Source organism: Cyanistes caeruleus, chromosome 3 (assembly GCF_971803275.1).
Source record: "Cyanistes caeruleus chromosome 3, bCyaCae1.hap1.1, whole genome shotgun sequence".
Lineage (NCBI taxonomy): Eukaryota > Metazoa > Chordata > Aves > Passeriformes > Paridae > Cyanistes > Cyanistes caeruleus.
The window spans coordinates 16721448-16748461 of record NC_141703.1 but is presented as its reverse complement, the minus strand read 5'-3'; the positions used below and the strand labels follow the sequence as shown (position 1 = coordinate 16748461).

The 27014-nt window shown below is 39.2% G+C and overlaps 1 protein-coding gene across 3 annotated transcripts; it reads left to right on the top strand.

Annotated features, from left to right (window-relative positions):
* The first annotated feature begins 205 nt into the window (after positions 1-205).
* TXLNG (taxilin gamma) lies at positions 206-24693 on the top strand. 3 transcript variants are annotated; one of them, XM_086880005.1, is made up of 12 exons: positions 671-777; positions 3705-3795; positions 4394-4482; positions 9164-9479; positions 10161-10252; positions 13485-13655; positions 14416-14610; positions 16003-16122; positions 17073-17147; positions 19750-19842; positions 20357-20452; positions 21435-24693. In XM_086880005.1, the coding sequence occupies exons 4-12, from the start codon at positions 9179-9181 to the stop codon at positions 21753-21755; spliced, it is 1464 nt and encodes a 487-aa protein (XP_086736131.1). In that variant the 5' UTR covers positions 671-777; positions 3705-3795; positions 4394-4482; positions 9164-9178; the 3' UTR covers positions 21756-24693. The 3 variants fall into 3 exon arrangements, with proteins under 3 accessions (XP_086736133.1, XP_086736131.1, XP_086736132.1); XM_086880007.1 differs by lacking the exons at positions 671-777; positions 3705-3795; positions 4394-4482 and adding an exon at positions 206-561; XM_086880006.1 differs by lacking the exons at positions 671-777; positions 3705-3795; positions 4394-4482 and adding an exon at positions 5481-5547.
* The last annotated feature ends 2321 nt before the right edge of the window (positions 24694-27014 follow it).

The following is a 27014-nucleotide window of genomic DNA, read 5'->3' as shown; positions in this document are numbered from 1 at the left end:
ATATTCCAGAACCGCTTGGATGCCACCCTGTGCTCTGGGATAGCCCCGCTCGAGCAGGTTGGACCAGGTGCCCCACTATGGCCCCGTCTAACCTGACACACTTTGATTCTGCTGACCCTGGCCGTCCCGCCCACTGCCCCGTCACGGACACGCCGCTGAGTTGGCCCCAACTTCAAAGCCACGACCAAACCACGAACGGAGACGACGGAGGCGGAATGCAGGGCAGGGAGGGGACCGGCGGTCACTGACGCCGTCCGCCCGGAGCCATGCCGCGTCCCCGCTCCTCGACGGCAAGACTACGACACCCGACACACCCCGCGGCAGGGAGGGCGCGGACCCCCCCACGTGAGCCTCAGGGCTGCGCGGCGATTGGCTGCGGGCGGAATGGAGGCGGGCCCCCGGGGAGCACTTCCGGTGCCCCGCGCTCGGCACTTGTTTGGATGCTGCCGTCACATCATGGCGACGCGCGGGGGCGGCGGCGCGGCGGGACCGACCCGGCGGAGCCCGAGCCACAGCAGCGGTGGGGACGAGGTGGCGGCGACCCCGAGCAACAGCCCCGAGGTGAGGCGGCGGCCTGGTCAGGCCCGGCGGGAGGGAGCTCCACCTTCCCCGCCCCGCCGGGTCGCGGCGCCGCGCTCCCCGCCTGCCCCGTCCCCACGCGGCCGCCCGGCCCGGGCGCACGGGGCAGGGGCGAACAGTGCCCGCGCCGCCCCTGCCGCTCCCGGGAGCCTAAATCTCGGGGTAACCCCGAGGCCGGACCCGCCGAGGCACCCGCGGGTGGGTGTCGGGGGGGTCCCGGCGCGGCCGCCGGGGAGCCGCGCTCGCCCCGCGGGGTCGGGAGCGGCCCCTCCGCGCTGCCCGAGGGTCGCGGGGCTGTCCCTGCCGAGCGCGGGCCGGCGGGGGCGGCAGCACGTGGCGGGCCCGGTGCGCGGGGGGCGGGAGCTGCGGGGCGAGGGGCGCTGCCGCCTCCCCGGGGTCCCGCCGGCGGGCCCCCCGTACCCTCTCGGCATGGCCGAGGTGCGAGGCGGGAGCGAACCGTGGCTCTGCCCGCGGGGGTGGCGGGAGCGTTTTCTTAACCTCCGAAATAGCAAAAAAAACCCAAAAAGGCCTTTTTTTTCTTTTTCCATTTTCTACCGAAACCACACTGAAAGCAGGGCTGTTCCTGGTGATTCTGTAATAATTTCTGGTTGCGTATCTCTGTACGAAAGGCTTAAAATACCTGTGCTTGATCACCCAACGGCAAAGACTTAAAATACGCTGTAATTCATCTCCTGTATGTAATATCACCAGCTCTGTGTTTTATGTGACAGAACTGTCTGGCTAATCTCATGTGCTTTTGAAGTATCTCATCCTGTGCCCTTACGTAAATTCAAGTGGCTTTTTAGTGGTAACTTTTTTCCATGGTACAAAGGATAACATCTCAGAAATAGTAACTTGGTGGTGGTGATTTATTTTGGCTGTTAAAAAGGTCTAGGAAGCTGTGGAGCTAGTTTTCTTCATTGAAATGCATCGTCCTCTGCAGTGTGGTGTTTTTTTTGTTTTTTTTTTTTTCTAGTTCTTTACTAAGAAGTAGCTTGTAAGTAACTCCAGTGTCTATTATGGAAGATGATGATGTTAAAAAAACTCTGCATTCCGTATTCTTTCAAATACAGTGGAAAGGAATTAAATTATTTTAAAGAAGTGAAATATGGCAGGCAATGTTAAGCAAGTTCGACTTTGAACTTATTTTTGTGAATTAAAAATCGTTCAGCATTCTCTTGTAGATCTCCCTCCCCCTGCTTTGATATTATTTTTAGGTTCCTTGTGACCTGTTTGCGTTGGGAATTCAGAACTTGTCTACCCTGCTTTTTCCAGAATCATACTGTGGGTGACTACAAAACTATTAAGTTTATAGTAAAGAGGAAGTGAAACCTCATTGGTGGAAATGATTCATGCTATATTAAATGTTTTCTTAATTACTACCTGTCTCAGATGCTTATATTAAAAAAGGTCTTGTTAGATGTGCAGCACTTTGTCCTGTGGGTAAATGCCCTGAAAGGTTCCATGTAAGCTTTGGATGCCTGCAATGAGTTTTTTGCTAGAATTACAGGAGGTGTTTGTCATGAATTTTTTAGGTTGTTTAAAGAATCACTGGCAAAAGCAGATTTTATATAAAAGCAAAAGCACAACGGAGTTGCTTGGCAAGGTTCACTCTGCTACTTAATGTCTGGTTAAAGCATGCACAGAAAAAAATGCAATAGAATCAGTCGATCTAATACTAAAATTAACCAAAATGATCAGCGTGGAGGCTGGAATGGGAAAAGGGTAAGGATGAAAAGAAATAAGGGGGACTCTCCTGTTGAGTCACATAGTTCAGAGTGAATCCTCCCTGCCAAACTTAGCCCCAGGCTTGACTGATGTTTTAGGCACAAAAGCACTTGAACTTAACAGCACTTAATCGATGCCTCCAGTTAACCAATTCAACAAAAGATTCTGTAGAATTTGCTATCAGTACAACAGTAAGTCACTTACAGGCCTCACTCACGGATGTAAAGCACTTAAGAATCTCAGAGAGCAGCATTCACAGTTCATTTGCTATAGCATATTTACGCTGCACAGACACAGACTTGGAAGAGTATGTACCAGATATGTATCTGCGAAAAATTCCCCTCAAATCCAGGGAAGTACTCACGTTGGATGCCTTTCTGTCTTCTCAAGGGGCAAAGAGTTGAGCCTTGAGGAGTGGTATCAGCCCAGGCTCCATCACCAGCATTTGGCAGTGATCCTCCAAGAGTAGCAAACTCGGGAGTTTGCTGGGTCTGAGAGCTGTCCCCCCAGAGGGAAACGCTGGCCACAGTCTGCCGAAATCCAGGAGAGCTCAAGGGATCTCACTTAAGATGCTGTTTATATAATCGCAAGAGAGAGGGCTGTAGTCATAATCATTTTTCAAACTGGCTTCAGTTTGGGTTGGTAACTTCCCTTGAAAGTCCCGTAACAAAAATATTGTTCCAGTTGGGTTGTTATTGATGTAAAATAAAAGACGTTTTCAAGGATGTTTGTTAAAAGCCATGAGCTTGTTAGACATCACTATTTCCTGGGAGCAGACAGTGTTTCTGATAAGCTCTAGATCAGCGTATTCCTGGGTGTTGTTTGTCAAGACCAAGGCCTCAAGTAGGCCTTGAGATCATAGTGTGGCCTGGTGGGGGCTGTGAGAGATGCACCACTGCTGTTTTACCGTCTTAAGCTAAGTGAGGGAAGAGACTTTTTTTTTTTTCCCATTTGTGTTTGAGGTAAATGAAAAAGCTTTTCTTAAAAGCAGGTATGTCATCTGTGTCATGAGGCCACTGAAAGAGCAAAAAAACCCCAGCGTGGTTAAGAGTAACAGGAAGAAGTAAGGACTATAAGCAGGAGTCATGTGAGAATGTTTCTGAACCAATATCGAAGACCAGGTCTTGAATTATAAGGCTGGGAAACTTAATGGTGGAATTCTGCTAACAGAGTCTGTCTTGATTTTTATGAAGGTAAAATACAAATTTAGGAAGTAGATGTTTCTTAATAGTCATCCTGCTGTGTTGGAACTCCTAACCTTGCAGTGCTTTGAAACTAGTAACGAGCAATAATGCAGGTTCCTCAGTCTGGTGTTTGGAAAGTAGATAAATGAGTACATAGAACGTACTTTTAATATGACAGAACATGATGAAATGTTTGTTTGAAATGACTTTCAGATCTCACAGCTAACATCTTTGTTCAGTGGGGAAGCCACCTCAGAGGCCATTAGGTTTGAGAAGCGTATAATTAGACTGCATGATCATTCAGGTCAGTAAGCACAGTATAGAGAAGTATTGCATAGGCAAACAACTTTAATAAGCAAGTCTTGTGGCCAGAAACATCTGAATAATTGTGTCTTGATCAGTGGATGAAGGTGCACCTGCTATAAAATTCAAACACAAATTTTGTGACATCCTAAATTGGTGGTTTTTATGCAGAAGTTGTAAATAAAATTATTATCAAAAGTGATGACTTTATTTAGCATAACTGTTTATTGAAAAATTAATTTGTTGAAAAGTATATTATATACATGTTTTCAAAATAAGCTTTTCTGTGTTACCATGAAAAGGTAAATTGCTGGGATGCAGGAAGCTTAATATTAGTTATGAACCATACACATTTTTGATAATATGACTTTTCTGCTGCAGTATTTTTTTTTACTGCAGTGGGTCAGGATAAGGGGTATAAGGCTTTTATGACCAGTTGCATGTGAAGAAAGTTTGAAAATACAGTCAGCTGAACAGTGTTATTCAAATTATCTCTTTTGGAGTCAGATGTTGAGGAATTGATTATATATTTACTTATATTGTTAGCTTGTCTTTGCAGTTGTGAAAATCTGGTTTATGTACATATGTTTATTCCAAAGCTTCCGGGATATTTCTTGAAAGGATTAGCAATTCCAAAGCCGAAGGGTGGAAGAGTCTTTTCACAGCACAGTCCAGCTGCTACTCCGGGGTATGTAGGAGTTGTTTTCATAGATTAATGCTAGTGCTTATGGTTTTTTAGGATAATTAGCTAACATACAGGAGAAAATGGATTCTGGTGCAGCTATTAAACATGAGTTTTTTTATTGAAAGGTACAGAGAAGTATTTTCAGGTGGTTTAGGGAAAGATTGCATATGTGTATGCACAGGAGTATGGAATACAGGTAAACATGGTACTGATAATAAGCACAGTATATTTTAGGTAGCACTGTGTGCTGTAGACTTGTGTAGGTAGTAGAACAAAAAAATAAGTGGGTTTGTGATACATTTTGGCATAGCGGTAGGACAAATTCTGTAGGACAAGTGTCTGTTCTGTCCTTATGTGCAGTGCCTCTTCCTCAAGCTGTACTGTGTGAAAGAGAGCTGGCTTAGGCTGTTGTCAGGTCATAGCCTTTTTCACATATGGGATATTGGTCTTGTATACTGATCTTTTAGGCATGAAATGAGGTAGAGTTTTCTTGATGTGCATCTTTTTTGGTCGAGGTATAAATTGAAGAAACAGAGCAGAAGACTGAATGAAAGCTTTGGGATGAACAGGAGCAGTGTTGCCAGTAATCTTCCTACAGTCATCTTCAAGTGGTTTGTCCTATAACTCCTAAAGTAGCTTGAAGATGACATGCTTATTCAGAAATGTCAGCATCTTGCAATAGTTGGTTTCACAGCTAGATAGGTTGCACATGTCTTAGAGTTTTGATAAATTTTCGATCTTACCAATTTGCACATTACCTGTGCAACATACCATTTTTGCTTCTCTGTAAATCTTTCTAGGCATATAATGGTCTGACTCTGGGTTGTCAGATCATGAGCCACCTGTGGTTGAAAATGGCTGGAAGCTGAGAGAGCATGGTAGCAGCTAGAAAAGGTAGCGGCGATTTCAGTAGAAGGTCTTTGCTGGGGTAGTTTTGTTTTGGTTTTATTCAGTCAGTACTGAATCAGCACAATTATAGAATGTGCTGTGGGAAGTGCTCTGTTCTGGCTGGAATGTTAAACTGAGAAGTTCACTAGTCTGACGAGCACACATTTGAAAAGATGTGAGGTAAGAGAGTTGTTCTCACCATTGCCTCAGTAAGGAGAGAGCAAGTTCAGTGATTAGTATGGGTTAGTACTTAACATTCTCATTGTGTTGTTTATTATTCCTATACTCCAGCTTGAAGCTTGATACAAGCCAATTCAGACCAATCTGAAACTACCTGTAGTTAAAGTGTTTTAAGAATAGCATTGAGTATAAGAAGGGTGTTAAGATTTCTGACTAATGTTTTTAATATCTAAAGTTATAGCTAATGTAGAAAATTCTTTGTTAGTCATAATCAGGAAATCATCTAGATATTTGTGTTTGTGGCTTGTGTTAGGCAATAGCAGACTTCTATTTTTTAAAATGAAAACACTTTCTAATTTAGTTTAAATAAGTTAGAATTTTAATATGTCGTGCCTCTACTGTCAGATTTGCTAGAATTTACAGACTGTAACTTGACAGATAGAGTTTTAACTGAGAGTGGGTTTTTGCTTTGGATTTTTTTTTGTGTGTGTTTGGTGTCAGATTGTTCTAGCTGCTGGTAGAACCACTTTTTTGAACACAGTATTCTAGTCTGTGGTCAACAATTTGTAGTTGTATTTAAGATAAGAAAAACAGGATATTTTTACAAAGCCTGTCTACTGCTACACTGAGATTTGGTTTTGCAGGGAGCATACTTGCTTGTCAGTAAGCTTGGATTTGTTCCATGTTCACTGGAAAACCAAAATAAAGTTGACAAGTTCTGTGTATTTTCACCATCTTTCTAATTTTCAAATGTGTTTGAGATGTACAGGACACTTGTACACAAATACACAGACCTTCTTCTTCAGTTCAGTATTCTGATAGGTTATTTCTGCCTTTTCTGTTTGACTTAGGAGAATGAGTCTGAAATTCTAAAAGTCCTTTTGGCTTTTTTGACAAAGAATAGAGAATACTCAGAGTTTAGAAATTATTATTGTCAGTAAAAAATTGAACTGACACCTAATTTGACTTCAACAAAAAGCTCTGCTGAATTAATGAGGTGGTGGTGTTCACTTCGTGAAACTTCCAGATGCTTTAGAATATGCATGTGAATTGCCAGCTCTGAATTGACATTTAGGTTATTACTATGATGGTTTGCTCAAAAAGACATGGGCATTTCATGACTTACTGGTCACATGTAGACCCCTGCTAGTAGCTGGGTTTTTTTTCACTGGAAACAACAGAATTTTCTCAGAGAAAAGCCAGTGAAAATTTTTCAGTTGACTAGGTTTGAAGCAGTCACAAACTCACAGAAACTGCTCACAAACATGGTCTTGTTGATGTTCCAAGCAGCCAGTGTTAAGTACGTACCTGTGGTGAAAATAAGGTATTTTGTGTCTAGTTCCTTGTGCTCCGATTGCGATTAGATTGACTTTTATTTTTTAGAGGCTCTCGTGCTTTGGCTTCTTTCCAGTCATCCTGTTTCCACTTCTGTTGGCAGGATTGCCTATTGCTGTGCAGTGAACTGGGTTGAGGAACTGATCTGGCTGTAAACTGTGTTAGAACAAGTTGCACAAATGCTGTTGCTAGCCCAGAGAAGCTTGGGCACTGCTGCTCTTCAATATGTGACTGCAGGCAGTCAACCCTTCTCAGGCTGGCAAATCTGTGCTCTGCTTTCAAAAAAAACCTCCAAAGTCCATCAGAAAGTCTGATAATGCTTAATGCTTTTGGGCACCAAATCCGAAACTTTGCATTTGAAGCAGACTTTCTCTATGTTTTGCAAGACTACTTGGGTACAAGTATCTGAATCAGAAGTTTATGTTCTATGCAAATAAAAAACCTGCTAGTTTCAGCTGTTCTGTTGGTACTGCAGGTACTCTTGGAATCATGTTGTGCTAGAATAATCTGACCTTTCTTGTCGTGTCAGCTTAATGTGACACAGTGTCTTCAGCTTCTGTATGAATCCTGGTTTTTAGACAACATCTGTGCCATGGTTTCAGCCCTTGGTACATACAGAGAGGTGAAGTGAGCTGTTGTTACCACATTTCTTGTTCTTTTGTGTTTATTTGGCTGACCCTAGAGGGGTAAGCCTTTCCTGGAAGACCCACAGTTTAAGAGAGCCAAGGGGAAAAAAATGCGCAATTTACAGATGACTTTTTAGAAGTGTAAAATCTTGTAATTGGTTATTTGTTCCAGCAGTTCAATTACTGCATGACCTTTGTAGGCATTTATCAGTGTGTTGTCTGCCATGGTTGAATAACAAAACTTCAGTACGTTTATATTTGTCCATAAAGCATGTGCAGCCTTTCCACACTCGTAAAGAGCTGTGCAATGTGAATCTTCCTTGGCAAGTCAAAAGCTGCTTCTTAATGTCTTCAGAGATTATTTGCAGTTAAAAAGCTTATTGTCCTTTGAGAAAGACACTGTGTGAATTCCATCACCTCAAGAATGAATCTATCTTGAGATAAGGTCTAAAGAAAGGGACTTGCTTTAAGAATAGAGAGCAACAAAGCTGTTATGTGTGAATATTGCAGAAAAAGATGTATTTGTTTAATGATTTTTAAATAACCTTTTCAAGCATGCTGAACAAATTTGGAGTTGAAATACATCTCACAATATATTATTAGTGTTGGCTGCATTCCTTTGATGTTGGCTCTTCCTTTTGAAGAGGAAAATAGTCCTGTGCAGAATATAAATCCCAGTGCAAACCCCTGGCTTTAAGAATTAGCACATTTTTTAATAAGTATATGTAAGGTAATTTGAAGTTAATTTGTGCTTAAACAGCATAACTGTGTATAAACAAGCTCTGCTTTTATAGTTACTTGTGATTTTAAGGAAATTTACCTTCAGTTCACTAAAAACAAAACAAACATTTTACTTTGGCAGTGAGTTCAACTCTGCTTACTGTACTTTTAACTATCGATGCATGCTGTATAGTGGGATTTGCAAATGGTCTGCAAAAAAACCACCCTACTATCTTCAAGTACTGTCCTGAGTCCCAGCCTCTGCAGCATAACCAACTGAACAAAACAAAACCACACCCAACCAAACACCCTTGCAATTCTCATCAGCCTGAAATGTTTCTGGAAATTCAGAGCGGTGCTCAGGTGATTGAGAGAGAAGTCTGGAGTTCCTTAATAAACTATAGTGTTATATAGAGAACATTGAGTCTTCTGCTCTGAAATATGACTGTGTCACAGCAGTGTTATAAAATAACTTGTAGTGTTTAACTTTTTGGTTAAGTGATTAAACATTTAGCATTATAGGAAATACTTAGAGAAAGTTCTGTTTAATTGAGCAGAAAGAATGTATTCTTAAAAATCATAGGCAGTAGTCGTCCAAGCCTGAAGCCAGCTCATATTCACTTTTTTGGATAATTTCATTGATGTGAATTTTACCATTTCAAAGGTGCTTCTGGTCCTGTTTATCATTTTTGTTAAAGCAACTGGTTTTCTCCAGTTAAGAGCTGAGGGCTTTGTATTTGGAGTGATTGAAGTAGTTCAAGCTCTTGCTGTGTGCCATTGAAACAAAGTATTTATGTTCTTTTCATTAGACGTCTTATCAGGGTTTCTTTTTCACATTTTACCCTGATTGGTCCATGCAAAAGAAGGGTGGAAGTTGTCATTTTAAACACATTTGCTTGACTGTTGACGTCCATTTCTTGCTTTCCATTCTGAAGGTGGTTGGTGGTGCCATGGAAGAAGCAGCTGGATCTCGGGAGATGGGAATGAATAACCAGGATCAGCTGGTGAAGAGCAAGTGCACTGAGTTGTCTGATACAGCGTTGCAGTATCCCCAGTCCAACTGTTACAGCCTGGAAAACACAGGCACGCTGGGGGAAGCAGAGTGTATCACGAAGAACAGAAAGCACCCGGGCTCCACATGCTGTTCCCAAGAGTCCCGTGAGGAGACTCCCGGCAGAGAGGAAGCCCGTACTGATCCACCTGATGGACAGCAAGATCCAGAGAGTGAAAAACACAAAGAGAAAACTTTGGGTGTGTTCTCTTTGGCGTTTTGATTTTTAAATAGCTTTAATATTTTTGTAAAATAGCTATGGATTTGCTCCTTGTCTCAAATTTACTCTGTAGCCAAAAACTTGTCACCCGTAACAGGTTATTTTGAGAAACTGTGTGTGCAGTTCTACTTGGGAAAGACAGTTCTTAATGCATATGTAAGACTCCTTCAGCTGGCAATGCTATTTTTACACAAACTTTAATAATAATAATGTGGTAATTGCTAATCAATTTTTTTAGCTTTCTGGTTTAAATCTGGGATTGTGGTGTTCAATGCTGCCAAAGGATGGCTGATAATTAAATTCTAAATGCTTATTAGAAACATATCTGCCAATACTTAACCTTCTAAATGTCATTTTTTCAGATTTTTCTTCTTTTCTATGCAATTACAAAACAAAAATATTTTTGTGCTTTTTTATTAAAGTAATTTTTGCTATCCTAGTTGTCAAATGGCACATCGGGCAAGATAAATTTATTCTTGCTGATGACATCTTGTGATGACTTCCCATTTGTCATCTCTTAGGATTATGCAGCTGTCAAACCAGGGAACAACTTAAATCAGGCTAATTTCTCATGGATCTGTATTGTGCTTCTAAAGACAGGTTGCTTTTCTGGTATATGGTTTTTCTTCCTCAGTATCATTGTCTGTCATCCATTTCATAGGAAAAGAAGTGTTATTATTAATGCAAGCCTTGAACACACTTTCTACTCCAGAAGAAAAGCTGGCAGCTTTGTGCAAGAAGTATGCTGATCTGGTAAGTAATTTGTAAAGATAGCAGAAATTATTCATGTGTTACTATTAACTATGGAATGCAAGAACAGCTAATGAAGGACAGTTAATGATTTTGAATATTTTACAGTGTTGGTAAAAAAGGCACTCAGACTGACTGTTGCTTCAGCCAGACTTTCTTGTAGTCATTTCACTTCTACATGAATGCCCAAATCCAAAGGAAAAACAGGTTTTGATAACTCGGTGTTGAAACATAATACTAGGATTAACAGAAAAGTTTAGAGTTCTTTTGGAAGTAATTATTTTCCTAGTTCTTGATAATGCTTTTGTGCTAGTGTTGTATCATTGTAGGATAAAGAGGGAAAGAGCATACTATTATATAGAGATGGGGGGAGGAAATGTTCAGTTATATTTAACTCTAGTGATTTTTAGGAAAGGTGGAACATTGGGAAGATCTAGGTTGAAGTTTGCTTTATGCTTTCTGATCATGTAAAGGAACAGAAAGAAAGGGTTGCATTTTTTCACTAACAAACCAAAAAGGAGGAGTTCATAAAGTACATTCTGACCTTAAGTAGGCTGAATGGTAATCTATTCTCTAAAATAATTGATCACAAAATTAGGGGGTTAGATGAGACGGTTCATAAGCTTACTTCCCAGAATGTTCTTGGAGATAACAACACTTGACTCCTTTTTCTTTAGACAGGGACACCAGGAATGGAAAGACTTGAAATCTTGTGTGTATTATGTTTTCCCACCATATTTGTAGTTATAAATGAATGCAAACAAAAGAGATTACAAAAGCACAAGTTTTCTCTCTGTAGCTGTCAAGTGTATCATATGCATCTATTTCTGAAAATGGCGTAATGGCTGCACAACATGTCATAACTCTTCTGAAATAATTTTTTTTCCTTTGAGATTTATACTGTCTCCAAAACTTTGAGGATGATATAGCAGGTGGTCTTTTTACTCACAGAGGCAATATTGATTACTTAAGAACAGACTTAGATGAGTTCTGTTATGGCAATCCTGAGTCCTCCATGGAGGTCTGTTACATTTTTGCTTTGTTTTCCTTGCTCTCATGTACTCTTGATTCATGCGAGGATTCATTCCTTTAAAACCAGCAGCTTCTCTAAGAAGTCACTTTCATTTAAATGACAAACAATAATAGTTCTGAATTGTAACTCCAGGATGGGGAACCTACCTAAAAATGAGCTTCAATATTGTGAGAGTAAAATGCTGTAAGTTAGTTGTTCCTTATGAGCAATTGCTCATGCATGTGATGCCTTTTTTGTTTAAGCACAGCTCCTGTGTCACCTCAGCGTGGTGATGAGGGAGCTCCTGCATGAGGAGCTAGGCCAGTATGAATCCCTCAATTCTGCAGAAAGAAAGGAGTCTGCCCTATTTCACTTTGAGTTTTATTATTGATGGAAAGATCTCAAAATAATTAGGGAGAAGCTACACCAAATAAATTGTAATCTCCTTCAAGAAGGTTGGTAGTCAGAAGAGGTGTGTACTTGTTAAGGTTTTTGCCCTCCTGGGAGAGGATCAGTAGACTGTTGGCAGAGTAAGCATTCACAGTTGCCATCCTAGGCAACCACTTGATGTCCTCAAGGTGCTCAGAATGGCTGAGGAGCTGGATGGCAGCTTGTCTGGGTGTAAGAATAGCTTTGTTTCAGCTAAATGAGTTTGAGGGATGCCCCTGTTCCACTTAGAATGCTTAGGTTGGATCTGATTGTGTTCCTTTTAAGATGCATTCTTTTCTTCTTCATGATAGTGGTGGAGAACCACTGGCATATGTGTCAGCTTTAATGCCAGCAGAGGTTTGAACTGTTTATGACAGTGCACCTACAATGCTTTTTTTCTTTTTTTAAAGATTCATCATCTTTAAAGCTCACTGTCAGGTTTTTCAGTGGTGTCTCATGAAAAGGACTGTACAATGAAGGTAGGAATGCCTCTCTCCTGGCAAAAGGTCTTCCACAATTTTTTTTTCCTGTAATTTGGAATCTATCAGGAGATCAGCCTGTGATGCAGGAAAGTTTGCATCCTTGGTGATAAGTCTCACACTGGCACACTTTTCCAGGCCTGAAGTTTCATAGGTGTGCAGACAGCACAACCGCTTGAAGTGGTGTTTTCTGGCCATGCAAGAAAAGGGCTTTTTATATTTGGATGTGAAAATAGTCCCTTAACCCGTTTCCCTAAACTACATTAAATAGACATTTAATTTACTGTTGTCGTGGAGGTCCTTAACTGTATTCTTTCTTTTGTGCTTATGTTGAGTTCTTTCAGAAAACCAGCATTGTGTTATTCTTCTGTTACGGTGATGTTGCTCATTGCCAGCCCTTTTTTCCTGTGGTATGTCCCAAGGCTGAGGCACTATCTAATAAGGAGCAGAGTAACACTTAACATTGTTGCCTTCTTTGCAAAGAAACAGCCTCTAAATAATATGGTTTCTCAGGGAGCCCGAAAATCATGTATAAAGAACATACTCTGTGCGATATTAATGCAAAAAACTTCTCTTCACTGGATTTTCATAGAATAGATTTTAAAATATGTATACAGGGTTTAACTGTGTCATGTACCATGTAAACAGCCTAAAGGAAATAGAACAAAAAATTTGCTTCAAATGGTTGGGACTGCAGATCTCTTAAAGTCTGGACTATGTAGCTATAATAGTAGCTGACTTGATTTGTCAGGGCTGCTAGTTTTGTCTTTTCTGAAATAAAGCAGCATTTTACAAACTTGTATGAATTACTCCTTCCCTTGGTAGGAGCTCCTGATGACAAAGAGCTCTGTACAGTTCTGTGGTTTTTCTTTTTGATAGCAAAAACAAGACTGATTGGATAAATAGTTGTGTGTACTTTCAAGATAAGAGTGGGGAAAGTTGTGACTTGTTGAAAAGCCAGTCTCAGTTGGCTATTAATTGTATCTGCCACATTTTCCTTTCAGAGGCCTACTCAGACCCCTGTAGATGAAAGCAGGCTAATAGCTCATAGTCAATGACAGGTACATGATGCTGCCTGTTCCTCACAGGCAAATGTTAAGTTGGAATTTGTATGTTTTCATTTTCTGTCCTTATGCATTTAGAATTGTCTGGATGGATGATGGCAGTTTCTCTTTAAAATCAACTTGGGGTTTTAATAAAGTTTTACTTCCTTGTTTTCATCCAAAATGTTCAAAAGTTTCTTCAGTGTGCTCATCTAGATGCGTAAAGATTGTTTCACCTATGTTCATTTAACAAATTTACTCTCTAACTATAGTTGGAGGAGAGCCGGAATGTTCAAAAGCAGATGAAGATACTGCAGAAGAAACAAGCACAAGTTGTGAAGGAGAAAGTCCACTTGCAGAGTGAGCATAGCAAGGCCATTTTAGCACGTAGCAAACTGGAATCTCTCTGTCGGGAGCTTCAGCGTCATAACAAAACTTTGAAGGTTAGTTTATTTACATAAATTACGGTGCTGCTGGTGATAGAAGTCTTAAGAGATCACTGCTTAAAATCAGGACTGCTGCTTTTTTTCCTTGTCACTTTGCCCACTGCCTGTATGTGTAGGAAATGAATGGCATGTAGTGTAAGTGTAGCTGATTTTAAGGTAAGGAATACAGGGATAGTTAACTTGCTGATCCCCCTTCTCCCCCTCAAACCAATTCATATTACTTGCAGTATTTGATCATGTCATATTTGTTTCTGGGAGCAGTGCTGATGACTGCTGGAAAAAATATCACAAATGAAATAATAGCAGCATGAAATGGCAGGGTAACAAAAGCTTAATTCTGTCAGAATATAATCGATGGGAGAGAAATAGAAGAGAACCAAGATAAGATAAGAATCTGTGATTGCTGTAGAAAATTGCATTATAGTATCAAAGCTGGTTTTTACATCTGGATAATGCTGACACTTGCAAAGGTACTTACACAGCATCTTAACACCAGCCTTTGAGTGATGTTGTTAGTGGTAAAGACAAAAGTTTCTAAAAGTTTTGCAATTTCTAGATTCCTTCTTCCACACACTTCACATGGGTAGTCAGTATGGCATATTATGATCGTGGCTTATGTTAATTCTAGCACTGTAGAAATTGAAACTGTACAGAAGTGAATTACTGCCGTTGTTTCTGACTCAAAAAGTGCATGGTTTGATCCGAATGCTTTGAATATTCTATATTTAAATATTTTATGAATATTTCTTCATGAAAGGAAGAAAACATGCAACAGGCGCGTGAAGAAGAAGAAAGAAGGAAAGAAGCAACTGCACACTTCCAGATCACACTGAATGAAATTCAGGCTCAACTGGAACAGCATGATATACATAATGCCAAGCTCCGTCAGGAAAATATTGAGCTGGGGGAAAAACTGAAGAAACTCATTGAACAATATGCATTGCGAGAAGAGGTACTTACAGTACACTTGTAACGGGATTTTATTAGTTCCTTGACTGTAAGGATCAGATAATTATTGAAAAGGGAAGAAAACCCCTCATGTTTTCCAGCCATTTTATATATAATTTTTTAATTATTCTCTTTACTTCACTACTGAGAGAAATTTAGTAGTTGTTCAGCTCACTGTCTGTTCTTCCTGACTGGTTTTGAATATCTAAGTTCAAGATGCACTGGAGAAAGTCTTTCATAATGAAAGTTATCAAATAGAAATAAGTTATCCAGAGATTGTCAAACCTCTGCCTTTAGATGCATTTTAGAGCTCAGCTGGGCAAGATGTGAGTAACCTGATCAAGCTTTGAAGTTAACCCTAGTCTGAGTCGATTAAATGGCCTCCAAAGGTTACTTCCAACATAAATACGTATTAATAGTTGAAGTTCATCAGAATCGTAATTTCACGTTGTAATGGGAGGGGATATAAGAGTTATTCTGTCTTATTTCTTCCATTTCATTAAGGTTGGGGTCTTTGGGGGAAGCTCCTTTGTGTACATAGCTGCTCTTGTTGGCACAGAATACAAGTAAGCTATCATGCTTTAAGAACATACTTGTCCTGGTGTCATGAAAATGTCTCTACTCTAGGGCTAACTGAGCTGTCTTTAATTGGCACCAGGATGTGAGCTAGTTGCTCTAAGCTACAGTGATGGAAAACAGCCAATTCTCCTTGTCCAAGAAAGAGCTGAGCTGCATGGATTTCTACAGCTAAGATTAGTTGGCTGGTTCTTTGTTGGCACAGGAGGTTTGGAGTATAATTTCTCAACTGTTTCTGGGAGGATGTTTTTTTCATTTGTTTTTAATCTGGATCAGTTAGAAAGCTCTCTGTAAGGTAATTCCCTACCTTTTGCAATCATGAAATACTTGTTTCTACCTTGAGATTATATGGAGAAAAGATAGGAAGTTGCCTTGTGCTACTTTATGGATCGAAGTAAGACTGCAAAATGCAATGATTTGTGGGATTTCATGAGCTAGATGAACTGTTGTTGCAAACTTTAGCTCATTTTGAACTTTTTAATTAGGAAGACTAGAGCTTTTAGAAGTAACACAAAGGATTAGAGGTAGATAAACCAACTTTAGAAGCAAGGATGTAGACTGCTTAATTCAGGATTTTTGAAATGTCTGGTGTGAAGTGACTGTATTGTACCAACTTAATGAAACAGGAACCTGGTTTCCATGAAAGACAAAAAAAGGGTAGTTACAGCATATGGGGATAAAGGGGGGAAAAAGATACGTGAAACAGTCTTTTACCACTTTCCTTTGGCATGAAACTTCTAAACAATATGCATTTCCCCAAACAGCACATTGACCAGCAGACTGTCTATATTTGACTTAGTGATTTTCTTTTTCTCTTTAGCATATTGATCAAGTGTTCAAGCATAAGGAACTGCAGCAGCAACTTGTGGATGCCAAACTTCAGCAAACTACCCAACTTATTAAAGAAGCAGAGGAAAAACATCAGCGAGAACGGGAGTTTGTAAGTGAACTCTATATATGTTAAGACAAATAAAACCCACCAAACCAGACTTGGCCTGATTTAAAGCAAATGCAGCAAATTGAAAAGACCATCTTTGGAAAGTTAGGGTAGATTTCAACAAGGAGACTGAGATTTAAGTTTTGTATATGATGCCTAGGATATTGATGTCGATGCTAACAGGCAAGTAATGTTATTTGTTTGCATTTTCTTGGAAAATACACTAAATACCATTTAAATTTTACTTAGACTTGGAAGCATGCTCTGAAACCCCAAATGTACTTTGTGCAGTCAAGAGTGGTAACCTCTGGTTTTATGCTATGAGAAGTAACAAATTCAGAATAAGGCACATGTTTTTCTGCACTGTTTGCCCCCCAAATTGTGTGTGATGTTTTATTTGTATGTTGATAATCAGCAATATACTTGCAATCTTCTGAGATGTTTTCTTTCAATGAATCTGTAACTTCTAGACAAAAAAAATATTTTTTTTTCTGTATAATCTTAAAATGACCATCTGAATTCTTCTGGTTTTTTTGAACGTAATTTCATAAGTCATAAGCAAGTGAAAATATCTTCAAACATGAACCTACAACATGGTGTCAAGGTGATGTAAAATTAGTTTGAACTAGTCTGCAGAGATAATATAATGATTGGAGAAATGAAAGTGGAACTATTCATAATTTAACAGTTCAGACTTACTAGAGAAATAGAAATATTAACTCACATTACCAGATAGAGAAACATCTCAGTGAAACTCTCTACATGCCATCACATGCTTTAAAATTGTATATATGAAAATATAGTGTAGTAATAAAAAAAAGCCTGTGTGAGAAAATGTGGCCCAATAGCCCTTAGGTGATGTTAATGATTGTTCATTTTTAATCATAGATTGAGTTAAGCCATTTTTGGGAGTACTTTTTTTTCATTATACAGCTTTTTGCGCTGTTTTTTAGCTGCTGAAAGAAGCTACAGAATCCAGACACAAATGTGAACAGATGAAGCAACAGGAAGTTCAGCTGAAGCAGCAGGTACCTTTTTTTAATGGAGAGATCTTCAGTAACAATTCCAAAAAGAAAATACTAAGAGATTTGTGACTGTAGTGAACATAAGGCAACGTCTGAAAGAACTTAATATTCATCAGATGTTTGTGAAGAGTACTTTGTATTTTTAAATTAGGTTTAAAATTTAATTTCCAGTACGTAACTTCCATAGTGAAGCATGAAACAGAAATTGCAAAGAATTGGTGTTTTGTACTTGCTGTTTAATTCATCTGGAGAATACTGTTCCTGGAAGGTGCTCAGCATTGAATTTCTGGAGTTAGTGGTCTTCTAAATGAATAGTGGTAATACTACAAAGACTAGAATTTAGTAAAGCTTAAGATTAAAAGCTTAGGAAAGCTTCTCTGAAAATATTGTTCTTTTGTGACTGCAAAGAGTTTTGTGGGGATTTTTGTTTAGGCAGGTTTTAGAATCTGTTTCTTACTGTTTCCATCACCATGTGTTGTGGAGGATTGGGACCAAGCAATGTCCCTTTTATCCCTGTAGTTATTCAGATTTAGTAACCTGAGTATCTCTGTCCACAGACCCTGCTGTCTTCAAATTATTTTCTTGTTGTAAAGTAAATGCTACAGCAAAATCTCCTCTGAGAGACATGGTCTCCAGTTTTTGTGCTTTGGTTCTGGATCACTTCAGTCATTGACTGCACATGAGCTCAGCACGAGGCACAGGGAGATGGTAGTTTCAGCCAATACCAGAGCAGTGGGAAGCAGTAGCTATTCCCTTCACTGTGTGTCTGCTACTGCTTCATTTGATGTTTTGTATGAAGTCTGTCCTGCTTTCAGCTGGAATAGAGTAAATTTCTCTCTAATCTGTGTTTCAGAGTCACTGTAAGAATAATATTGATAGCACACAGATGTTTTGGCTGTTGCTAAATTTTGATTACTTTAAGTTGAGGGCTGTTTTATGTCTCATGCTCTGCTAATGAGGAGGTACACAAAAAACATCAAAAACCTGGGAGCACAGCTGGGACAGGTGACCCTGGCCAAAAGGCCAAAGTGATGTTCCAGATCAGAGAACATCATGCCCAGTATGTAAACTGGAGGAGTTAGCTGGAAAGGGGGCTGATGTGGGCTTGGGAATGGGGTCTGGCATTGGGCAGTTGGTGGTGAGCATGACTTGATTTTTCTTTTCTATTCTTATCATCATCTATTATTACTGTGTTTTACTTTGTTTTAATTACTTAACTGTTTTTACCTCAACCTACAGTTTTGATTCTCCTCCCCACCCCCTGGGGTGGGGAGTGGGGATGAGTGAACAGCTGTATGGTGCTTAGTTGGCAGCTCGGCTTAAACCATGACAGTGTCTTTGAAATCTGTTCCATGCCCTTTTTTCACACATACTGTACCCAATTATTTTCTTCTTTTCTGGGCTTTCCAGGAGTTTGGTTTCAAGTGTCTGTGTGTGTAGTTAGGTTCAATCACATATGTCTCTACTGGACTTGAACACAAGAATATTCAGATACTTCCAGATAGGTTTTTAACCATGATTAATCACTATTTTTTCCAAGTTGGCTACCCTTTATTTAAAATCTGCCTCTCTTGTTGTTTTTAATGGTTACAATGGGTATAGTTAATGGTTTCTTGAGGCAAACAGATTTTTCTGTAGAATAAGATGAACTAGAAAGTTCGGTGACAATAATGGCAGAGAGTCATAATGTACTGCTGACAAGCTAGGCTAATTCCTATTATGAAATTCCCTTTACTAATAGAGCAAACCACAATATATCAATGCTCTGAATTGTATTGTCCTGGAACCCCCAGTGTAAGAATTTAGAGAACTTGCTACTCTTCACTGGGAGTAAGAAGTTACTGTGAAATGGTCATGTATTCTTAGAACTATCAAATCACACACTGATTAGGAATATTTTTTTTTTAACTATATTATTATACTTTATTATATTTTGTTTCTTGTTGTAATGTAAATTGTTGTTACTATATTTTGCAGTTATTTCTTGGTGTTTTACCTTGTGGTGCAGGGCAAGAAAACTTTGTCACTGGATGTTAATGCTCTTTTTAAAGTGTAACGCTTTTCACTGTTATGTGAATTTCTTTTCAGTATTCACTTTCTATGATTTTTGTTTACTGGGCAGATTACATTGGTTGTGAACGTGTAATTTTTTTTCCTGAAATCAGTCATGTTTATTTTGTCCCAGCCTTGTTCATTAGCTTTGGCTGGTAAAAGTGGAAAGGTAGGTAATTCCTAAGTTTAAATTTCACCAACCAGGTGCTGAATTTCCTGTATATGTGTATGTCCACAGATTTTTTTTTTTTCCAGTGGGGAAGTAAAAATGAGGTATGATGAACTGTTATGTCTTCCAGCATTTTATTAAATATAATATTCTTTTTACTTCAGAATATATTGGTGTTCAATAAACACAGAACTCTACTTCACATATAATTTGAATAGCATGTTTTCAGAAAAGGTCTGTGTGTTCCTCAAATGGAAATTGTAGTATAGCTTAAAATAAGGAAGTTCACATTTAACTACTCCTAATTTCATTTTGCCATGTACCTACATATTTTTGTATTTGTGTATGCTGTTCAGATTAATGTCCCTGCCTTTTTTCCAATAGCTTTCTCTTTACATGGATAAGTTTGAAGAATTCCAGACCACCATGGCAAAAAGTAATGAGCTCTTTACAACTTTCAGGCAAGAAATGGAGAAGGTATTTATAGGATTACCTAGTCTCATTAGAAGTAATATAGAAATGTATGCTTTTAGTGGTAGATTTTATAAGCATTTGCCCTCTGAAAATATAAAGAGTATTTAGACAATTTAACGTGGATCATAAGATAGGGTATAAGAATTATGGAAGATAAATGTAATTTCTTTCTGTATTTTGACATACTTAAGTAATACATAAGTTGTCATTTCACTGTTTTACCAAATCCTGGCTCTAATTCTTTTTGGTTGTGCTTATGTTTTAAAACTTCTTCTCCCAGGGGTTTTATTACTCGTACTTGAAATTTGATAGTCTGTTTCTTTCTAGACTCGATATTATTTTCTTTGAATGCAGAATCTATATTTGTGGGGTTGTTTCTGTGCAAAAGCACTTTTACAAAATAACTTGTTCAAACTGGACTTGGAAATTAATGCTAAAAAGTCTTAATTACTCATATAAAACCGCCTATGTTGCAACACAAGCTACAAAATTAAATCTTATTATTTATCTTTTGTAGATGACAAAGAAGATTAAGAAACTGGAAAAGGAAACCATTGTGTGGCGTACAAAATGGGAAAACAACAACAAGGCTCTTCTGCAAATGGCTGAAGAGGTAATGATCTTGTAAGCAGCAGTGTAGTTCAGCTAGAGCCTGTGTCCTAGGGAACTTCATACAGTTTTTCAGTTTTAGAGAACTGGAAGTAATACACTGTAGCCTCTTCTTGGATTGTCTGCATTATGTTTTCTATTATGTAAGTTACTGTCTTCCTCAGGCATGGAAATGGAAGGCTGCTATGTAAATCTAAGCTGATGGCACAAAAAAAAATTGTGCCTCATCTTTCCTTACTGTTTAATTGGTGGGATAATGTTTATGAAAACATACAAGCTGAAGGAATTGACTGTATTTCAATATGCTGAGCAAAGTTCAACGAGTGCTGTCACAGAAATCTGTTTGAAATGCAGAAGACTGATACGAAGGACGTAACTCCTGTGTAAGAGATTGATTTGCTTTCTTGCATTGCTGCAAGGTCACAAAATGTCATTACTTACTTGTAGTCTGGCAGGAGCTGCATGATGCAGCTGTGCCCGCACTGCCCAGGGCCTGGCTCGGGTATGTGAGGTCTGGCCTTGGCAAACTATGCTTGGTTGAGTAGGATCTGCTGTAGTGCTGTTTATCTTTCCCTCCATTATTATAAGGAGCTAGTTAGGAGAGCCATGAGTATGTACCTCTGGCCTGGATTCTGATGATGGATTGTGGGTTTCTTCTATGCCCTTCTCCTCCCTATAGTTGCCATTATTTGGGTTGTGGTTGACAGCATTACAGGATTTCTTATTAGAGTTCTGGTTGATGCCCAGCCCTTGCTTACAGTTAGCATTAAGTGGCTATGTAGTTCCACGGTTTGTTTTGAAAGGTGTCCATTGCCACTCCAGCTCATGGCTAGGTGAAGTATTCTGAGGAAATTGGCTCTAGTTCAGCAGAAATTTGGCCTGCTGGATTAAGACTATTCAGAATTAAATAGTGATGATTCTTTTCATTAATTTAAGTGGGGGGAGAAATGGTTGTATCACAGAGTTTTTATTTCTTTTGTCCTCAGAAAACAGTAAGAGATAAAGAATACAAAGGTTTTCAAATAAAACTGGAGCGTTTGGAGAAGCTATGCAGGGCCCTTCAGACGGAAAGGAACGAGCTGAATGAGAAGGTGGAAGTGCTCAAGGAGCAGGTTTCTCTTAGAGAAGCAGATGTGGATCTGGCTGTGCAGGTGTTGCAGTCCTGCACACTCAATTCCCACGAGGAGCTGGGAACTCCCATTGACACGGAACCAGGAATCCAACCCGCTGCAGAATCACGTGTGGGAAATAGCTCAGAAAAGACTGTCTCAACAAGTCCTGTTCCTGGCACTGAATCTGTAGACTAAAATGAAGTGTAAACACTGTATTGAGAGATATATTTTGTGTATAACTTTCTCTGTTGGTGGTAACTATTTGGTTTTGTGGTGAAAATTTTCTTACTTTTTCTACCATATCTGTATTTTCTTAGAACTACTGGACTTATGTGGTACAGGAAGCTGCATAGCAGCTTTAAATAGCTTAAACTATAAATTTTCCACAACTGTGTTGCACATCTGCCTCATTTTTTAAAAGAAAATATTTTTCCATAAAAGGATGCATGTGCGTTTCCTCCCCCCAACACGAATCACTGTCATGGAAGACTGTGTACAGATCTAATATCGTTTGGGGAAAATGGTGACAGCAGGTCACTTTTGTTTTAAAGAACAGCACTCTGGTTTTGTTCATCGATTTGCCACTCAGTATACTAAAGATTATCAATTTTTCCAGTAAATTTGTCTACATAAGGATGTCTAATGGCCAGTAAAAAAGTCAGCTTTCTTCCCTATATATGTTTTCATATATATGAATGAAAAAGTAAAGGTCCAGAATATAGTAAAAGATATGTTTAAAGGGTTTTGTGTACTTTGTGGTATGAAAAAAACAGCTTTGAAATACATTAATTTGCAGCTGGTGAAACAGGGTGTACAGCTTTTTGCAGATGTCTCAGGGTTGTGTTGTAAAGGTTAGTTTGGACTATTGGCTCTACCTGTGAACACGTTAAATATAAATGTGTGGGGAAATGTACAGTGATGCTACCGAGTGGGATTTTGCAGCTGTGGAGCCTATTGCACAGGTGTTGGTCACATTCTTCCCTCTTAGCTGCAGTGTGTCCACCACATGGTTATCCTGACTAGAGAAATCCATTCATGTCTGAGCAAACCTCTGGATTACCTGAAGAGCTGGCAAATAAGACACTTCCTGCTGGAGGTGTGGAAGATGAGTCTGGCATATAGGCTTCCTCTAATAGCCAGGTATGCACCATATTTAAGTGTTAGTTAAGGCTATACTGGTTATAATTGAACGTGAAGATTCAGATACATCTTCTGAAGTACAACGTGGAATTTCCTGCACGTTCAACCTGAAAGCTGCACAGTTGGCAGAGTGCCTTCCCAGTCTGGTTATCTGGTAAAGGTGGTACTTCACATTCTTACACTAACATACCACAAGCAAAGCCCCCTTGTTAACCTTAAACCGTGTTGTATTTTCTTAGAAATTTTGATATGCACATTATGACTTCTTTTCTCGAAAAGAACTAGGACCAACATTTATTTTTTGGCAAGACAATATCATCTAACTACAAGCTACCCCTAACTTTGGTTCCCCTGCATTTACTTTCTAGTTTTGGTTGCTGTCATATTAAGAAACATGAACATGTGTAGCATTTCCTGGTACTTAAAAGTTCTTTGCACTTACTTGGGAGGGGATTTCTGAATCAAGCACATCTCAACGAGCTTCCCAGCCCCATTGCCCTTGGCAGTTCAGTGGCTAATTACTTGAATGTTCAGGCTGCACGGTCCTTTTCCTGTAGTAATGTATGTTGAAGTAACTTAGTGGTCTCAGAGAGAAAGGTCATGTAAGGCCTAATATATATGGTTTAGCTCATACCACTCAGAGGAACTGTGCAAAACTCAGATTTCTAAAATGGAGCAAGTGGGAAGCTGGCCATTTTTCACCTAGATTGTGTGGGTTTTGTGTTTGTGGTCCAAGCACAATGCAGGAAATGAAAAGAAGGTAGTAATGAGCAGTCAGGTTAGATTCAGAGCTTTGTAATGTTCATCATGGGAACTGTATACCATAAAAATAACTGGAAAGAAATATTTCAGACTTGCTGTTCAAATTACTTGCTTTATAGAATCAAGCTTGAAAAAACAGGTGTTGTGAGAACTGGCTTCCAGCTAACACAAAGTATGATATTTTCTTGAGGAAAAGCGAAAAACTTTGTATCTAGTGCATCATACCCTTGGCAAGGTAGGACATGCAATTTTCTATTTTTACAATTTATTTTTTGGACATTTGTATTCTGAACAATTCTTTCTGTAGTGCTTGTTTTACATGGAGGCAAGAGTGAGTTTTTGGATCCTGCTGCGAGAATAAAGGGCTTTTAGAGACATGACAGATGTATAGAACAGCAATACAAGTATCTTTGTCACTAAATATGTAAATGAAGCTGAATGCCCCAAGTGAAAGGCTTTTAGAACGGGGATATTTTCTCTATTTTCTACCTTCCAACATACCCTTATCATAGCAACTTATCTGGCCAAGGCAAGCTGTACTTTGCTTCCTGAAACCAGTCAGTGAAGTTTCATGCATTGATTATAAAGTGTTGTTTTAGAAAAAAGGATACAAACTGATGTTAGGGATAAGCTCAGCACTGTCACTGATCTGCCATACTGCAGGCTATTGCACTGCCAGGCTGCCGCCAAAGGGGCTCCAGAAGGGTTTTTAAGTAAACTTGTATTACTGCCTTTCTCCCACTACTACAAACCATTTAATTTGGGATGTAAATTGATGTAGCCTGAGATGAGTGTGTCTAATTGTCAAAACTGGGGCCTGATTGACAGTTTCACCATGATTAAACTGCAAAAAGCTAAATTGTATGTGGTTCAAGACCCAAATACGTGTATACATACACACGTAAGTTAGGGCTGTATCTGTATTGTTTTGTCTTTCCTTTCATTACACCTGCTTATGTTACAGTTCAATTCTCAGGTGTTGCAGAAAATCTACCTCTTTGGACTGTAGATGGAAATAACTGTGAAAAAAGTGATGCAGAAATCTAGTTTGTGCTAAACACACTGCTTTATTTTTACAACCCATGTCTGCTTTCATGAGGAAAAGTGATAAATGAACAGGCAGTCTTTGTTTTGCTTTTCAAAAACATTTTGTAGAGATTTTTCACTAATGTGAATCTGAAATTTTATCTACTCAATTCTGTATAGATTAAGTAAATAAGTATGCTTAATATATTGGACTCTGAGTTTTTCTTTAACATACTCGTGTCTTCTAACTGAATCTGCTGAAACTGTATTTATTGGAAAAGTCAAAACTGAAAATTAAAATATGTGAAATTTGATTTTAAGTGTATTGTTGGAATGAGCTGCCCTGGGAGGGGGTTGTTCTGGGGTTGTGGCAGTGACTTGTGTGTTACTGGTGGTATCTGGTGCGAGCAGCCCAGGGCAAGAGGTGAGTGAGTAGATGCTACACTCTGCTCTCCTCACCTTGAATGTCTTAAGGTGAGGGTCACTTGGACCATGAAGGGCAGGAGCTCTGGCTCAACCTGCCCTGCCTGCTTTGAATTCTGCTCATGCCTTTATTTATCCATCATAGATCAGTTGGGTGCACTGTAAAAAATGTGGAGATTTATGGTAAAAAATAAGGTTTCGTAGTAAGCTCCACATTCTGTGTTGTCATTTGTATCTAATGTATACTCCCTCCCAATTTCCTAATACTGAAAAGTGTTCTAGTTGCCTTTTTTTGGTATGTACTCTAACATTTGGCAACTTCTCTAAACTGGGTTTTGTTTTGGAACTGGTTTTGAGTTCAGTTTTCCTTTGTGTCTGTTTTTTCTAGGTAGCATTTGGAACTGCTGTACAGCAACATACTCTGATGTGCTCTGTGACTCTTTAAAGATAGTATTAACTTTTGAATTTTAGAAAATTTGTTAACTTTTTTTGAAGATACCCGTTGTATAAAAAGAGAGCAACAGAGGTCCTAGCCCTGAGCCTGTTTTAGAGCTGTGCCAAGTATTTTGAAATCCAACTACATTGTCTAGTCTCAGTTGCTCTCCTTGTATTTCAGAGTATTTCTTGTATCTCAGACTTGTCTCCCCAAATGTGCTGCCTCTGCTCCTGTGTAAACACCTCTTTCTCTCCTTTCTTCCAGTGCATGCTAATACAGAGGTCAAATTTCTAATTATTTCCTTGGATCTTCCCAGACTCTTCCTAAGTTTCTTATGAAAACTGGTCAGATTTGCAAGCTTTTACTAGAGGGAAATTTGGTCACAGTTAATAGGTGGGGATTTTGTCTTTTTCCTTTTTTTAATCAAGTGCTAAGTCTCTCCTGCTTATGGAAACACGTGCACACACATTTGAGATGTAGTTGTCTAGAGAAGAGTACCTCTGCAGGGAGAACCTTTCACCAGCTGCATTCTGAGCCCTCCAGGCATGTGTGTTGTAGGCAGAGATACTTGGTGTTAGGCCTTTTGAAAGTTACTCCTTACAGATATTTTTTGTTCCTTTCTGGTTGGTTTTGTTTGGTTTGGGTTTTAAGTTTTACATTCAAATTTTGATAATTCCACCTTTCTCTTGTTTAGACCTTACTTCTTGAAGGAAGGTTGTATTTCCTTCTACCAGCCTAACTCAGCCTCATCTAACTGGGCTAGCTTTTACAGGCCTTGCTGACTGGCATCCATCAAGCCTGAACTTTTCAGTCATTTAAGAGTACTGTGGTGCCCATGAAAGCTTTATTTTTCCTTTAAAACTGTTTGTTATCTTTTATCTTTGGGGTTGCACATTGTTTTGGATTTGGGGCTGTGCTTGTCTCATGGACTGAGACACTTGAAGCAGGCCTTTGTGTAATTCCAGACTATGCCAAGAACACTGCTCCTACAGCTCTACTTCAAGAAAGTAACCTCTTAGAGCCTTTAGAAATTTAAATACCCTGTTACATCTCATGATATTTCAAGCTGAGCAAATAAATGTCACTCCTTTTTAAACTTAATCTGAATACAGCCATGTGACAGATACTCCATAGTGATGTAGTTCACCATCACTTCCACCAGATTTATGTCCTGGTGTTAAGGGTCAAAATAACTATCTCAGTTCTGCCAAGTTCTTGATGATACTGGTATTTAATTTGTGTAATTTTTTGGAGTTGTTTGGTTGGTTTTAACACTTTATGCCTATGTTCATATAAAACCATTTGATCTTGGTCATGCTGCCCCATTCTATAAATCCTGCTCCTCAAAGCTTTTGCTGGCTTTGTTCATCTGTTGTTTCCTGCTGGGTGATTACTGGCTCTTCTCCTGTTTTCCAGAATATGGATTTTATGCATTGTTGATGTTTTAAAAGAGCAATCCATTGCCTTTTAAAGGGAAAGAATAGTTGAATTCTCAAAACATTCTGTTATCCATGTTTGACTCTGCTTGAACTGTGGGAAGCTTTGAATTTCAAATTCACAGGACAGAAGCTGATGTTGAAAAAGTTATGAACAATCTACCCTACCAAGCATCTCAGTGGCCATAAAGCAGCAGGTCAGTCTGACTGTTTGACTTAAATGCTTGTTCC